The sequence below is a fragment of the Porites lutea genome, chromosome 12 (genome assembly GCF_958299795.1).
Source record: "Porites lutea chromosome 12, jaPorLute2.1, whole genome shotgun sequence".
In the NCBI taxonomy this organism is placed as follows: domain Eukaryota; kingdom Metazoa; phylum Cnidaria; class Anthozoa; order Scleractinia; family Poritidae; genus Porites; species Porites lutea.
In genome coordinates, this window is record NC_133212.1 from 1,697,407 (window position 1) to 1,714,668 (window position 17,262).

The 17,262-nt window shown below is 40.8% G+C and overlaps 1 protein-coding gene across 1 annotated transcript in view; it reads right to left on the reverse strand.

Moving 5' to 3' along the window:
- The window catches only part of LOC140921861 (uncharacterized), a 175,558-nt gene extending 165,392 nt beyond the window's left edge, over positions 1-10,166 (reverse strand). Inside the window, exons 1-7 of the mRNA XM_073371860.1 lie at positions 9,759-10,166; positions 9,059-9,161; positions 7,996-8,230; positions 7,277-7,352; positions 5,782-5,859; positions 5,094-5,243; positions 4,107-4,235 (exon numbers count right to left, since the gene is read on the reverse strand). Coding sequence (XP_073227961.1) covers positions 4,107-4,235; positions 5,094-5,243; positions 5,782-5,859; positions 7,277-7,352; positions 7,996-8,230; positions 9,059-9,161; positions 9,759-9,966 — 979 coding nt within the window. The 5' untranslated portion in view covers positions 9,967-10,166. The remainder of the gene's footprint in view (positions 1-4,106; positions 4,236-5,093; positions 5,244-5,781; positions 5,860-7,276; positions 7,353-7,995; positions 8,231-9,058; positions 9,162-9,758) is intronic.
- Between the last annotated feature and the right edge of the window lie 7,096 nt (positions 10,167-17,262).

The following is a 17,262-nucleotide window of genomic DNA, read 5'->3' on the forward strand; positions in this document are numbered from 1 at the left end:
TGTGAGCCCCGTTATGAAGCGACGGGTATCTTTGTAAGCCCGATTAAAAAATGATCGGGAATCTGTGTGTGCCCGATTTTGAAGTGAGCGGGTATCTGTGTGAGCCCGATTTTTAAGCGAGCGGGTATCTGTGTGAGCCCGATTTTTAAGCGAGCGGGTATCTGTGTGAGCCCGATTTTTAAAGGAGCAGGTATCTGTGTGAGCCCGATTTTTAAAGGAGCGGGTATCTGTGTGAGCCCGATTTTTAAGCGTGCGGGTATCTGTGTGAGCCCAATTAAAAAAAAAAAGAGGGAAATGAGCGGGTATCTTTGTGAGCCCGAATTTAAAGTGAGCGGACATCTGGGTGAACCCAATTATGAATTCAAATAACAGGTATCTTTGTAAGCTCTATATGGGCTTAGGGAAAGTCGTGGTTCCAAGGACTATTCAATAATTTTGTCTTATTCTCGGCGGGTCCTGAGAACTGACTCCGCAAGCGATTTGTTGCCTTGACTTCCACGTCGGGCTATGGTAGTTATCTTCTCTAGGCCTGGGTCGGGGGAATCGTCTTGAGGTCAATTTCCGGTCGTTGCTTAGCTTATCCATTCTCGTTTCCCTTTTATTGTGGTCGTGAGTTGCTTGATGTTGTGGGCCCCTTTTTCAGTGCCGCAGGCGACCACGGGGAAGTAAAATCCAGTAGATGCCTTAGACCGAATCCCCGTCCCGGGTCTAGAGGAGATGAGCAATATTGAATGAATGAATGAATGAATGACTGAATGAACGGGTTATTTTATTTATGCACGGTTTTAACGGAAAAGAATACACTTATCCCGTTAACACGACATTTCGACCCTTCGAGAGCTCAGGAAACAGGTTTTAGAGAGACCGTGAACTACAACAGCAGCGAACGTAAGTGAAATGGGAGAGAAGAATCGAAGGGTGTAGAAAGTTCACTGTAAAGCAAAAAGTTCTCCTCGGCACCGCCTTTTGTAATGCCGTTTCGTAGGCAGAGTTGCAGTACAGTCGCAGCAGGACGTGCTTCAGTAGTTGTCATTACCCTCACGCACCGGAGGGTTAATTTTCGTGGTTCCAAAGACTATTCGATAATGTTTTCTCACTTTCGGGTCCTGAGAGCTGACTCCGCAGGCGATTTGGCAAATATGGCATTCTCTTGTTGCCTTGACTTCTACGTCGGGCTGTGGTAGTCATCTTCTCTAGGCCTGGGTCGGGGAAAATCGTCTTTAGGTCAATTTTCGGTTAATTTTCCATTCTCTGTTCCTTTTCTGTTTTTTTTAATTGTGACCGTGAGTTGGTTGATATTTTGCGGCCCTTTTTCAGTGCAGCAAGGGACTGCGGGGAAGAAAGATCCAATAGATGTGGTCAGATCGAACCGTCGCCCCGGGTCTAGAGGAGATGACCAATATCGAATGACTGACTGAATGAATGAATAATGCTGTTATTTATACACACCTTTAACGAAAATGAATAAAGCTATCCCGTTCATACACATTTCGACTTTTAGAGAGGTGCTAGGAAACGTTTTAGAGAGGGAGGGAACTACAACAGCAGCGAAGGCGAGACCTTTAAGAGAAGTGAAATGGGAGAGAAGAGTCGGAGGATGTAGAAAAGTGTCTGTACGTAATAAAAAAGCAGAAATTTATACGAGTAAGTACACTTAATACCACACGAAGTTCGCTTATTAGTAGTCTGCAGTTTTCGATTTCGGAGGCCCCACTCAGCCCTTCGCAATGCGACGGTTGTAATTCGAGATTTTAAGGCAACGTTTTTTAGTGTTTAAGGCTCTCTGCCGGTGCAACAAGCTACCACACTCAGGGCTACTGTATCCGGTTGTGATTGAAAATACCTTTCGTACACTTTGATTGCAGTGCGCATGGAAATAAATGGTCTGACTCGCTTCAGCGACCAATACTCTAGGAGCTCAGACTTCTTTAAGATTTCATGCATCTGGGCCGGAGGATCCAGCGTAGTAAACAGAGAATTCTCCGACCTCCGATGCCTACTGAACACCCTGTAATATATCCTGTTTCTCTTTTATACCAGTTAAGAATCTTACGGTGCCATAAGAGTTGAGTTGTTCGATGAACTGAAGGTAAAGGCAACTTTCTTTCTCTGGGCATTAATTTTCCAGCGAAAAGTAGTTTGATATTTTTCTTAGTAAAGTCTTCGCCACCGAAGGGCAGTTAGCCTGAGAAAACAGCCGAGTTGTATTGGGTGCTTCTTGGTTTTGTGGAAACCATTGTCGGTGTGGGTTTTATTCATTGTCTTTTCAATCTTTTGTATTAAGTCATTTGGTGATTGCGCCCGTCCGAATGATCCCCACCTACCCCTCCCCAAAGTCAACGTTAACACTTACTTCGCACTTAGGGCAAAATGTTGGCTTAGGGGAGGGGTAGGAGGGCAGTTTCCCAGAAACGTATAATGATCATAATGTTTGCTCAAAATCCCTATATGGTTTGATTGCAAGTTCGGTGGATAGCATTATCTACCTTTTAAACAAGTGGCGCCAGAAAAGCTATCACCACTTACCCACATGTCATTTTCTCTTCCATTATCAAGGACTTCATACTGAACTTCCTGGAGTCAACTTCAAGAACTACAGGTACAGACTCATAACATGACAATTTCTTTTGTAACGTTATTCTTTATCGTTACATCAAACGGATTCTCGGTTATACTGCATTGCCTAGTCCCTAATTCCAGGGCCTCAATACCCCGCGCAACCTGTGCATTTCGAGTCACGTGGTTACGGGCGAATTTAATGATCGAGAAAGCCTGGAAAGAAGCCAGACAGGAACTTGGTACCTAGGTTATTCAAGGCAACTAGTAAAGAAACAGTGAATCACATACTGCCATCTGAGAAGAGTCTAAACCGCAAGCATGAGATGAATATCACGTCATGAGATTAGTAGCAGTCCTTCACGATTGACGCGAGCGAGCGAGCGAGTGAGTGACTGAGGCGTCTCTCCCCAGCTTACTTCTCGTTTCGCTCGCTCTCCATTCCTTCCATTCTGGTAGCTATAAACATCATCGTTGTGTCGCTAGAGAGAACTGACCGTTCGTTAACTTCTGCCTTCTTTTCAGATTTATTATGAAAAACGTGACAAACATTCAAGAGTTGTGTCAGTTGTCAGAGGAGAAACTAACGAGTACCTTGAGGAACACCGCGAGTGCAAAACAACTGTTATCCACCCTGACGGCCGGAAACAAACAAAGGCTCCGCAAGTCCCAGTTAGAAACAAACGATAACACTGATAAAACTGAGTTTATTTAATTACAACTGTTGTTCGTTATGCTCACAACTTTGTGTGCTTGTAATCTGCTATAAAATTCCAACAACAAAACTAAAAAAGCAAAAGCAACGGCAACTAGACGTTCTATATGCATGTAATAAAATGTTTTATTTGAGTAAGTCGTTTGCCTTAAGTGAAAGTTGATGTATTCAGTTCTAAGATCGAGGCGGTTTTTCTTGTAAAACCAAGGATCCAAACAAACAAACAAACAAACGAAAAAGGATCCCGTTTCGCTCTTCAAACTAACTTAACTGAAAATCTGACGTTTCAACTCTTTTATTTTATAATTACCAATTTTTATGAAACCTCGATCCCGTTACTCTGGTCTATTGATTACAAAAGCGCAGACACTAAAATTTATATCATGACAGCTTCAGTCGATACTTCATTGTTCCCGGTTATCATTCATGTCTTAGATGCACCCTTTCAGGAGGGGACTAAACGAGTTAAGTTCCCGCTTGGGGCAGTCCAGTAGACTCAACTATATTCCAGTGGTCAAGAACTGGATTCCACTAGAGTAACTAGAAATCTAGTCGTGAAATGAAACAAGAAGTACAATTAACCCTTAAGGGGGGTTGAAAACTCGTCTGTTGGAGTCCATTGGAGTCCACTGGAGTTACCGAATATATGCTTCGGGAAGAATTCGAACAAACCGTCTTTCTGCTGCATGTTTCTCGCACACAAAGCTGTCAAGGTAATTGTCATTTTCACGTGTTTCATTTCCGTCCCTTTATATATTTTGATATACTTCGTTTTCCTGCGGTTTAGGAAGCAGATGGAAGGCGGCATTGGCATAAACGTGTTTCGTTTTAGCACCATCACTATCTCCTTCCGGGTTCTTCACTAGAGATCCATATTCTGAATCTCTTGTCGTTTGCCGGATTTGAGTGGGCTGCAACTCCATATAAAATGATTCCACTTTAGGAGACGGGACTTCTTCATCGCCTAAAATTGAGAAATGGTTGCATGGAACTAATCAAAATTAAGCAGGAAAAGCAGGATTGGATATCTTAACAATGTAAGTCTGTTTTGTTTTTGTTTGTTGTTTTGTGTTATATTTTTAGGGGATGGGGGAGTTGTGTCGTCATTGCAAAACAAACCCACAGGCATCAGACATAACAGAAGAAATTTATTATTATTATTTTTTAGTAATTTATTTTTTAATATATTCAATTTTAACCCTATGAATTTTTTTCCGGCGCTAGTAAGAACAAAAATAATCCTTTTTTTCCCTTCCTTTTTGGTAAAGACGTTTTCCTTAGCTTTTGCATGAACATGGCTATAACGAGGTTTAAAGTGAGTAAATTTATTTTATAATTATTCTCATTTTACTATTTGAGATATTTCACTTGGGGCCTGGTTATTAATATTACTTAGTACCCAGTACCCATGCCCGATACCATACAGGGTGCAAAGAAAGTCATTTTTACAGCTTGCCATTCTTGCCATTCACTAGCCCAAACATCATTTCAACTAGCCCCCAAAACGTTTTGATGAGCAGATTGATTTCACAGTTCTTCTGTAATTTGAATTCCTCAAAAACCTTACCTTGCCCAAGCCTGAATTTCACCCGATTGCTTCGAGTCAAGTCTCTTCTCAGTTGCTGAGAGGAGAAAACGACTCGAAGCATGAAATTAAAGCTACACGTGCCCGTCGGGCAAGTTAATAGCAGAATTCACTAGCCCGATAGCAAAATATCCACTAGCACCGGGCTATCGGACACTACTTTCTTTGCACGCTGCCACAATTGTAAACTCAGATCAAACTAAAATTGCCACTCATTATTCAAAAAACGCTACAAACCTCCTTTAATTTGGTGGGTTTTCACTTGGAATTCCTCGACAGAATACTTTTCGCCTGTTTTGGAAATTCCTCGAGCACGCCATTGATAAAGATGTACTCCAAGAGAAATGACCAATGCAATCCCTAAGACGATGGATGATACTACATATGCTGAAATGTTTAAAGTTTCGGTTAGTGATTCAATAGGAAAAAAACGATATTCATCGATGATTGATATCGATTACTATCGATTATCCGTTTATCGGTTAAAAACACCTGGCCTTAAGGGACGGTGGAAGAGGATTTGGGGAACTTAGTTGTTGCTTTTAATGCATAGATCTTCCAAAATTATCTACTAAAACGGCACAAAGGGGTACTCAGGGAGGTAGCGCAGCTTGACCTGTAGCTAAAAGCTTAAAGCTTTATACGGGTTTCAAACCAAGGCGTGAAGAGCTTCAGAACCCGACGGGGGGGGGGGGGGGGGGGAGCGTAACTTGGGGGTCCTCCTGGGGTGCCCGTGCCTCCACCCCACCCCCCATTCTTTTCAACCTGGCCTTAGGGCAGAGTAAGAAGACTTTTTGTCTTCCCTTATTTTGACGTCTCAGATAATTCAGCTGCTAAAGCAAACCGTCTTTGAGTTCGATGGTTCACTCAACCATGAACAATTAATGTTGAGAGGGAAACTATTAAAATCAACTTTGGAACAAACCTGTGTTTGAAGGTTTGTCGCACGTTTGCGGGCTCACGTCACCTCCCTGTTTGTTTGCATCATCAGATTTGTGAACTGCTGGTTTGAACAGAAACATTCCAGTGAGTCAGTCAGTCAGTCAGTCAGTCAGTCTGATGGTTAGGAATTCAGCTGATACGACATTCTCTCTCTCTTAAGGTGGATCAAACACACGGTTGATCCATCAATCATTCTGTCGGTAGCTGAACGTGAGTCATTGTTCAGATATTCAGTTCAGGTGCTTTCTCACTGCATCATTCAGTCGAGTAGTCTGAAGTCAATAAACCAATTATAGTTTGTCATTCGGTTTGTTTGTAACTACATGTAGTCCTGTCAGCAATAATGAAAAGTTGATAGTTCCATCTAAAAGTGCTGTTGAAGAGGTTTTTAAATGTCGGGTCACACCATAGCAAATCTCGTCATTACTTACAAATTTCGGTGGTCCCTGGGTGATTGACTGAATTGACCACGCCAGAAAATACCATAACATACCATAGTGCTCTTTGTTTGTCACTCAAAATTTTGTATAAGCATTGTCTTCAGTTTCTCTTGGGAGTTAAAATGGCCCCAAGAGAAAGTGAAGACAATGCTTATGCAAAATTTTGGGGTGACAAACAAAGAGCATTATGGTATGTAATGGTATTTTCTGAAGTGGACAATTAACAGGGGCTCTCAGGCTGTTTCTGGGTTTAGCAGAAAATATTTGGTACCATTGTTTTTTTAACCTGCATTTCATCATTTTGTGATTGCTACACCCTTACGCAACTCAAAATAACGTCTGGTTGTCGGTATTGTGGTATAGTTACCTTACAGTTATCGTAGCGGGACTACTGGCTTTTAATTTTATGTAACAGAAATGAAATGAAATGCGACAAAAGGCAAATAAAATATGCTTAACCTTCAGGGGCAGCCAACGTCAATTTTTGGAAAATATCTGTTTGGAAGACGATTTGAGATCCAGAATTTTCGGAGCATTTGTTGTAAAATGTTTTGCTTGCCTGCCTCACCTAGGATTTTTGAACATCTAAAAAATGGTATAATTGCCTATTTTTAACGGATTTTTGCCCTAAAAAGGTCACCTAGAATTTTCGGGAGCCTTTTTTCTGGCTGAAATTTTCGAAAAGGTAAGTTTTGACCCCTATAATTTTCGGATCACTAGAATATTAAAATACTAAAATACGTTCAACAATGCTATGTTTGAGTGGTTTTGAACTATATTCTCGCTGGGTGCCCCTGAACCTTTTCCTGTTTCTGATTCAGTCGGATAAATGAAGGTTACATTTTAAACAGTGTTAAAGAAAGTCTATCTCTATGGTGATCCTTTAACAGGCTCAGTTGGCGACTGAGATGGTACGACAACAACTTAAGGTAATCAGAAAGGAAACAAATGTTAAAGATAACATTCTAAAATTTTGCAATGAAAACTTTAGCCCTTTAGAAATTATAGCAAAAACGCCAATAAGAAAAAAAGATTTACCTTCCTCTATTTGAACTCGAACTCGTGCAATCAGACTTGCTTGACCAATCAGATCGTTTTGATCCACAGAACGTTTCTGAAAAGAACCCATCAAGAGGGAAAAGAACCCATCAAGAGAAGGAAATTAACACAAAACGCGCACAACACAAACTAAGGCACTCTTCTTTTTTTCAACAACGAAAAAATATGATATTACGTCTTACATGAAATGTTAACAGAGAAAACTCCCTTTGATTGTTTCAGCTTACAAGCTTGCAATCTAAATGAATGGCAACTAGGTAACAAGAATAAAAAGATACAATTTTGCGTACTAGAAGTATTTGTTTTGTAGAGTTAAAAAATTCGCCGCTTTCGCTTTTTCCATAATTCACCTTACTCCGTTGCCAACCAAAATTTTGCACGAGCACTGTCTTCAATTTCTCTTGGACTGTAATCCACAGGAGTAATTGAAAACAGTTTTGGTAAGCAAACACTATATTATCATAGCCAACGGTCGGCTCGCTTCGTTCGCCGATTTTTTTTAAATGTCTTTCGTTTCCCCACAGTAGAGCCTGAACCCAGGCTAGTATTATGGGAAATGAGCGAGTGGCGAACGATATTTTGACCACTTTCGTGAGTTTTGCATTTAGGTTCTAATGAAATTGAGAAGGTTAACCAAATTTTAGTTCCAGCCTGTTATGACAAAGACTAATATCAACCACTACTGTTAGTCGGTCTACCTTGGTTACGCGGCGAGCCAATCCTCTGGAATATATCTTGTATTTTTGACCACCTGACAGTTGCTTGTTCTTATAACCATCATACGTTTTACCATCTCCCACAACAAAAACCATGGATGGATTCACAGAATTAGCGGAAATTTGAGCAGCAATATACACATCTGATTCAAGTTTCTCCCAGTCAGAGACCTCGTCCTTCCAATCATTCACTTTATGCACCAAAACTTGATAATGGCTGTAAGAAACAAGTAAACTTAACGAAAGACCATCTGTGTGGCGTTCGTGAAAATCGTCGATTTCGTAAATGTGTACAGCGGTGAGAGTGTCGTCAACGTAGCGTAACAAAAGAGGTATAGTTCGCGTATTAGTTGCTAGGGTTGTTCCTCGATGTTTTGCATAATTACGGTTAGAACAACAGAAACCGGAGAGCCCATAGCTGGACCGTATAGTTCTTTGTAGTGTTTGCCGTTGTACTGGAAGAACGTCGAAGTTAGACAGAGGTTAAGTAGGTGCATAATGTCGTCTGTAGGTAGTGGTATAGTAGTTCAACAGTAGAGTTCTCAACAGCGTTCTCAGTACAGTCTAGAGCCAGTTGAAGTCGAATAGTGGTGAACAGTTATTTCACATCAAAAGACAGTAGTTGGTAAGCCGGGTACCCATAAAAACGTGTCTTAAAAAATTCCGCTCCTTTTTTCAAGTCAGCATAAACCTCAAGCTAGGAACATCTTCTAGAGGTGATAGTAATTATTTTTAAAATATCCATGAATTGACCCTCCACCTGTGGATGAGACCAATGGTTTGTAATACCACACGTTGCAAAGCTGGTGATAACGTTCTTTGATTAAGACGTCGGTTTATAAGTTTTGAGATGCATGTAAATTATCAATGACTGTCACATTTGTCCAATAAACCATGCATTGACAAAAAAAGACAAACAAAGGAAAAATCTCCCATAAGGTCATCAGTATCATCACTCCGGGAGATCATAGATGACGACCAATCAAAGCGTTTGTAAGTAGTATTTGTTACACTACGTATTGCATTTGCGTATTACAAGTGATACCTTATTGGACCATTGGTTTGTAACGCAGGCCACACCGTGACATTTGCTGATGTCCCTTTTACTTCGATTATTTGGGTGTCGCGGGTTTCAGGCGCCACAGGAGCTGTAGGTCAAACAAAAGAATATTGCAAATGAGTAAAGATAAATTTTTCAATTTGCTAATGGTTTGTGTAAACGAAAAGCATCCAGAGATTCCTAAAGTACTTTGGCGCCTTTGGCGAGAACTGTTGATTGACCCCATTTGTTCTGTTTCCCCATCCCCGACCACCACCTCAAAAAACAAGACACTTTGGTTACGTCACCTAATTTGTGTTTCCCTGTTCTAGTCCTTCATTTGTCTGTTTTTGTAAGCGTCACCTCCAAGGGGTTTTTATAGCCCCTAAACCAGGGGCGGATCTAGGAGGAGGGTGCAGGGGGCGCGCACCCCCGCCCCCCCCCCCCCCCACCCAAATGGCCTGCGGCTTTCTGCAAAATATACAGATATGTTTGATAAGTATTCTCAGCAGTTCACATTATGTTATTACATAGTCAAAAGCCTTCTTCTTCGTATTCGCCTTTAAAATTTGTTTACGTCACCAGTCAGTTACGCCATCATGTTTCCTTAGTGGTGCAGCCTCCTAAGAAAAATCTTGTATCCGCCCCTGTAAACCATTTTAGAACATATCAAAATTGAACACACGATACACAGTAAATAACTTACCATCTGGCTTCGTGCTTCTCTGCACCACAGAGCTATTACCTCCATAGCCACAGTGGGTTTCAGCCCTCACAACAAAAGTATACTTTGTCCCAGGGTAAAGATTGCTGATTGTCATTGTTAACCTCGGAGACTCTGTTTCTTGATTTCCAGTATGCGCTTTGAATTCTGGATAATAATCCTTTGTACCTTGATAGATTATCTGTAGCATTCATAAATCACTGTTAACCCTTTCACTGCCAAATGTGGCCAACGGCAAATTTCGACCAAATTTGCAAATTTCATTTTCTAAAATTTTGACAAACAAATAGCATCATGTGAAAGTACAGGCAGAGAGCTTTCATTTGAATGGTCACATCATAGGATTTCGTGCATAGACTCAAAAGTTAAAGTCACCTTACAAAACTCCATCAAACATTATGGCAGTGAAAGGGTTAACATATTGTTAAAAATAAATAAATAAATAAATCACTGTTAGTATGGTTACCCAAGTACATTCAAGAACTGATGAGAAAGGACCGAAAAAATGTTGTTTATTTGGTCAACATTTCAAGCGAATACCCAATAATCAAACACTTTGCAAAGTCACAATCAGTGGGAAAATACGAGTGTATCCATTTCTTAGCTAATTAATTCCGGTAAATAGACCTAGATATACCGACAGTAACTTGCGATGAACTAGTAATGACACTCAAACTGATATCCTTAAATGTTCAGCGTGACATGCTTGAAAAAATTCGTGTCATATAAACTTTAAAAAGTGTATGTGACATGAATTTTTTTCAAACTGATTTCGGACCATAGGTAAGTTTAAATACAATAGTGTACTCTGACTCCCAAACATTTTCTTGGATTTTGGCCATCAAAAAATGACTTTTTCCCCTTAAGAACAGTTCCAACTACTGGAAGCGTGTAAAGGATCAAAGAACGGTTGATACCGTCATGTGACTTCACTTAGTTTACTCAGCATTTCGTTTCCGACTCTAGTCATTGCTTCGTGTTTGTGGAATTAAGCGAAGTAACTGACTGTAAGGAAAGGTGTAGAAAAGTAATTCAGTCACAAAGAGAGATGGTAATAAAATATAATAAAGAAACTCGAACGTTACCTTGTAACGCTTCACGTCGTCACCATAACGATCAGGTTTATCCCACCGCAAGGTTATGCTTCGTTGACCAGGATTTTCCGTACGCAAATTAGTTGGTTCACCGGGAGCTACAAAAATCGGTAATACCGAGTAGTTGTTAAAAACGACGGCAACAAATGCAGTTAATTAAGGAACGAAAGCATCTATAAAGTTTCCCCTTTATATCTTACTACATGTAGTTCTATGATGTACAAGCGACTCCAATTTCTTTGGAGTTATACCAGACGTAATCCTTAAGGTTGATTTCCACTGGCACGTTTTAGGATACGCACGTTAATGCACGTAAATTTTAATCACGAAAATAAAATAGAGGCAAGATATAAAGTGTTGAGACGAAACGTGAAGTTGAGCGAGGTTTTCCTTTTTCACTTACGTACGACCTTTCATACGTTGCTTCTATTTTATTTGCAAACGTAAATTTTACGCACGTACGCACGTGAAAATTACCCGACAGTGCAAGTAGTGTAGTTAGTATACTTTTTTAGTTATTTAGTGATGACTTTCGCGGGAAAATCTTCTATTGTGGAACAGTTTATTATTCAGTACAAGGTTCTTGTAACTTATGATTCTGTGGATAAAATCCTATGGTGTGACCATTCAAATGAAAGCTGTTGAGCTCTACGTTCCAGTGGTACTGTTTATTCTATGCTGTGCAAGGTGGTTCTAACTTTTGAGTCTGTGGATGAATTTTACAGTGTGATCATTCAGTGAAAGCGGTTGGGCAATTCTTTCACGTGGATTTTTAGATTGATACACAACCACACAAAAGATGCAATGGAACCTCTTCTTAGGACCGCTCTATCAGCTCCATAACACGAACACCTCACTATTACGCCAGATCTCTTGGTCCCAAAACGCAAAACTTCATAGCGGATAGTCTGGAATGTCATACGTCTCCACACCCTACACCATAGTACGAGGAAGGGGGGAGCGGGGGCGGGGGCGGGCGGGTCTACATGGCGGAGCTTCATGGCTAAGAAAAGTTGGTTATCTATGCATCCAAGAAATTTTACGTCCACCTCTTCATGTAAGTTGATGTGAATTGTCTTACTTACTAGCTTAAAAGTCCAAAGCACATACAAATTGTGTTTAAACTTGATATTGGACATCCATGTTATGATCAATTGACAGCTGTCAAAATAGGTATCCGCCTACCAGTGTCACATGAACGTATCGTGGCCTCAAATGTACAACTCACTGAGGTGACGTGTTTATTAAAGTTCTCCGTTGAACAGTTATGGTTTTAAAGTGAGTGCAGGCTCAGAAAGCTTTACTTCAGAATGACTTCTTGAAAGTTCCCTCGAGAGCTTCGCTTTTGGCCTTGGTTAAATCTACATATAACAATCTCTTCCTATATATTTACTAACACCTCGGTAATACACCTATGGTTTTGGTGTTGTATTCAGAATTTTTGACTGTATGGTTAAGAATCCCCTCAAGGACATCGCCATAACGTGGACACCCTTCTATTATTGAAAGTGTTCCTTGTCCCAAAGATGGAAAACTTCATACAATCTATAGAGTGTTTTCACTCACGTGGCCAGCATCTATGCAAATTTATTGGAACAAAAGAAAGCGTTTGCATAAGAAAAGAGTTCACCTCCCAGAGGACTGGTTTGGGACACCAACATGGCCGCCGTTTCATTGTTTTGGGACACCAATATGGCCGCCGTGACGTCATGTGAAAACACTCTGTAACTATAACATGGACATCTCTCTATAATGAACAGTTCCTCTAACTAATACTTCTATCTACACCCTCAAAAAACGCGAACACCAGGCTCTGTCCCCGACTATACAATCAACTCTCTCTAAGACGGACACCTTTGGGACCGGCACTAGCTGTCCGTCTTAGAGAGACGTCCGTCTTATAGAAAGTCAAATAGAGCGAGCAAAGAAAGGCAGGGACCAACTCTTGGTGTCCGTTTTACAGAGGTGTCCGTCTTATAGAGGTGTCCGTTAAGAGAGAGTCGACTGTATTTAAATACCTGAGGTCACGATCTCATGGGCCATGCTGCCAAAGACTCCTGGCCCAGCAGAAGTGTAGGCACGTACTTCAACTTTGTAAATAGAGCACGATAAAAGACCAGTTAAAACGATAAAAGTGTCGGATGTGTTTTGTAGAATTGAGGGAGTGGACACGGATCTTGCAGTGCGTAGAGTAGAAAGCTTCGTCTGATTCACTTCGTAAGCGATCACTCTGCCATTTCTTGTGTTTCTGGGAAGAGGATTCCAACTTATTCTGTAAGTTGTCTCGTTTATCTTTTCAGAGGTTATGTTGTGAGGTGACGTGCTTGGTTCTGAGAGAAAAAAACAACGGGTAAAAAAATCAACATGTGGAACCCGAAAGATAAAATGACTCTCTTGTAGTATAACAAGTTCTTATCATTACAAGTAAAGATGAGAGCTGCGAGTTTGCTGCTCGCTAGGACCCACGCGCGGTTCACACACTGCGCGCGCTTCTCGCGCGACGAGACTATAAACTCACTTTGCTCGGCGATCCGCGCCTCGCTTCGCAAGGAATAATACATACCATAAAGTTCACTAACCACGATTGGCATAAATTAGTAAAAGTATAGTCTTAGAAATCTTGGATCATTATACCTTTTGGGAAACTGCCCCCCTACCCCTCCCCTAAGCCAACGTTTTGTCCTAAGAACGAAGTAAGTGGTTATGTTGGCTTAGGGGAGGGGTAGGTGGGCAGTTTCCGAAATCTTTCCCTCCCTTCACTTCTCTCACGTCACCAAACTGATTGTGCGCGTTAGGGCTTCTAAAGTGAGAGAAAACGTCTTTCTTGCTTTTGCAAAGTTGGTCGTTCACAGTCACAGTCGAAAGTGCCGTCGATAAGATTGTCTCTTTTAACCATTTACGTCCGTTCAACCCCGCCACATTTTAACAGTGGAATCTATTCACGAGTTGATTCATTAAGTTAAGATTCCAACATTAAAAAGGAGTAAACAAGGATGTGACACTTGATCGTGCTACGTTTGTAACGTAAGAATTCAACTTTTTTATCTAATGTGCATCACAAACTGATACATTCATTCAAAAATCCAGAAAAGGCGATTTGTAAGCTGTCTAATTTCATTTGAAAACTCTTTGACCCTTTAAGCCCAAAGATCAAAATTTGAATTCTCATTGGTTGACCCTATTTATTTCCTACGGAAGTAGTGGGGAGAAGTTGATAAAATATCAAGCAAATTCATCTTGTGTGATCATGTCCGTTATTCCCATGACCACTCTGTTTTATAAGGCATTGAAATTACAAGGAGAAATTTGATGCTGATCACTCTTAGGGCTTAAAGGGTTAACTCCACAATAGTTCTGCTCTGCTGTGCGCAGTGGCAGATTCCACGGTTGACTCAGCAAATAGTTTTTACTAACGGATAAACTAGACTGAATTTCATGTAAACAATTACTTCCAATCGGTTGAAGTGCTGTGAGATACAATCTAGAACTAGTAAGTTCAATTCTCGTAAGAATCAACATTTTATTTTTCATTCTCGATATCGTTCGTTAATTGTTAAGGCTGGCATCTCAGAGGTAGACAATCATAATTTGAAGTTTATCTGTGCTTGTTACTACATTGCAGTGGTAGATACAGGGAAGGGGCCTGGGCCGGAGGGGCCCGGGGAGCCAGGCCCACCTTATTTTTGGACAAAAGCCGAGGCCCACATGGTTGAGGCAATTTAATACTTCGCTTTGGCAATTTTGTTTTCAGAGCCCCCCCCCCCTCCCCCCCCTCTTATCTCCAGGTCTGAATCCGCCACTGCATTAGTACCCATAATAATTTTTGTTGCGCATTGTATTCATACATCATCTAAACACAAGGGCCACAATGCAATAGCAGCAGGGAACTCAAAAATAGATACTTACTGTATTCTGGTACTTGTTTAGTTCTAGTTAGCCTTGGCCCAGGTTTAATAGTTTCTGCCCAAATTTCAACACTGTACTGTATTCCACCGAAAACATCTAGACTGTAGCTAAAGGTCTGATTATTTGTTTCACTTGTGATGGTAGTTTGTCTTCCATCAATGGTGTAGGTGAACAACAATAGATATTTCCTGATGATACCATTTTGTTCCGCAGGTTGTTGCCACTGGACCGTCATTCTGGGCATCGTACTTTCACTTGGCTCTTGTAAGCTGATGCCTAACATCTGCGGCTTGCTTGGAGCTAAATATAAGAAGACACAAAGGTGAAAGTCAATTGCACCCCTTTTGTTAGTTTTTTTGTTAGTTATTTCTTGTTTTGGAAGTGATCAATGGGGAAAAGAAACAGATACCGTAAAATTCCGGAAATAACCCCTCCATATATAAGCCCCTCCAAATATAAGCCCTCCAAACCTGTACCGCAAAAAAACCTCCGTTATATCGCCACTCCGAGTATAAGTCTCCGCGGGGACTTGTACTTGGAGGTTGCCCTCAAATACAAAGTAAAAAAGCAAAAACGGTAAATTTCCCTCCCACTATAAGCCATAGGCAAATCGATTTTTAAACGCAAACTTCCCTCTGTACATAAGCCCCTCCGAATATAAGCCCCTCCAAAAATAAGCCCCTCAAAAAGGGCCTTTGAATCATATAAGCCCCGTGGCTTATTTTTGGAATTCTACCGTACTTGTTGAAAGAACAAAGTGAACTAAAACAAGTTTAAGTTAAGGAGTATACAAACCATCTTCTAGCGTCCGAACTTGCTTTTCAGGACCTGGTGGACCAAGAAAGTCGCCATTACTGATTGCGATTCTAATGAAATATACTGTCCTTTTCTTCAGGTTCTGTAAGGTCTTATCGGTTGATGAGTCACTGACATTGACTGTTGTCCATAAAGATTTCCCTTCTTCCTTGTATTCAATGCTGTACCCTCTAAGGGGCCCGTTTAAATTGGCGATGCTTGGTGTCTGCAACATGAACTTGACTAAATAAGTGTTCAAGTAATACATCGTTAAATAAATGCTTCTGGTACCTTTTTAGGAGCTTGACGGTGCATAACGTTTAATATTATTTCTATCATGTTGCATTAATTCCTTTGGTCATAATTCAAGAACAAAAAACAAAGGATTGTGCACCGTTACAAACCTCCCAACATAACCTGCAGCACTTTCATGTTTATCTTCGATGTTTGCCAGCTTTCATAACAAGTCTCCTTTCCCCATTATCTATGTTTATGTTCAAACCTTTTAACAGTGAATGCCATGAAACTTTAAGATCTGACAATGATAAATTTGCGGGATTGACGCAGACAAGTTCAAGGCTACACTTTTTTCCGTTGTTTACACAAAGTAGTGAACATGAATGAACAAAGATGGCACTGGTTACACAGCTTCTCCTGTTTGAGGAAACCAGATTCGTACACAGTCGCCATTTATGAGTTTCGGGATAAGAGAAGATGGAGGCGTAGAGGGTGGGGGAGGGGGGGGGGGGGGTGAAGAGGTTGGAGGGGGAGGGCGAGGAGAAGATCCGTGCACCTCAATAGCGACTGGGTAATAGTCTTTGGAGAGGCATGGAAATAATAGGCAACCCTCTTGAGAAACGAAGTACTTATGGACAAGAACGAGTTTTTGTTAAAATAAATCCGATGTTTACCTGCCATTTCACATGAATTGACTGTGAAGAAGGACTTGTCACACTCACGATCTGGACATCGACTTCAGGCTCTAAAAAGAGAAAGTGACAAGTTAAGTTAAGATTGATTTATCCTCAATCAGAATAGTTCTATCCTATGACCGGACACCTGATTACTACATGAAAATCACTGAATGAGTTTGCTTGCACAACTTTATCTGTCGCAGTTCCTCAGATTTTTCAAAATGAAAATATCGATGAGATGATAGCAGAAGTAGTTAATATTTCATTACCCGACTGACTGGGGCCGCTAAAACGATGTGGCGATGATTTTGGACTGAAGAACTTATTATATTAAATTATTGTTCTTAGCACTGCATCTAAATTGCATCAACACTTACTGGCAGTTTTTGTTGTGAAATTCTGGAAATTACTCCACAGACTCTTTCCTAAGACACTGTCGGCTATCAACCTAACACTGTAGGCTGTGTATGGCTTGAGGTTGTTAATCCGTTTACTTAATACAAGTCCCAAAGGTATATCGCGTGTAGAAGTACTATTTCGATACTCAAGATTGTAGGCAGTTACAGGCATTTCATCCGCTCCAGGATTATACGACCATGTGACTAATGTTGATCTTGCTTTAACGTCACTTGGATTAACTTGAACAACTGGCTTGCCTAGTTTCTCTGAAAACAACAAAAATGTGCCTCATAATGAGCCTTACTTATAAGGTTATCTAGAACCCAGCACTTAAACCGTTGAGCAAGTGACAAAATCAACGAATAAACAAACGCGTTA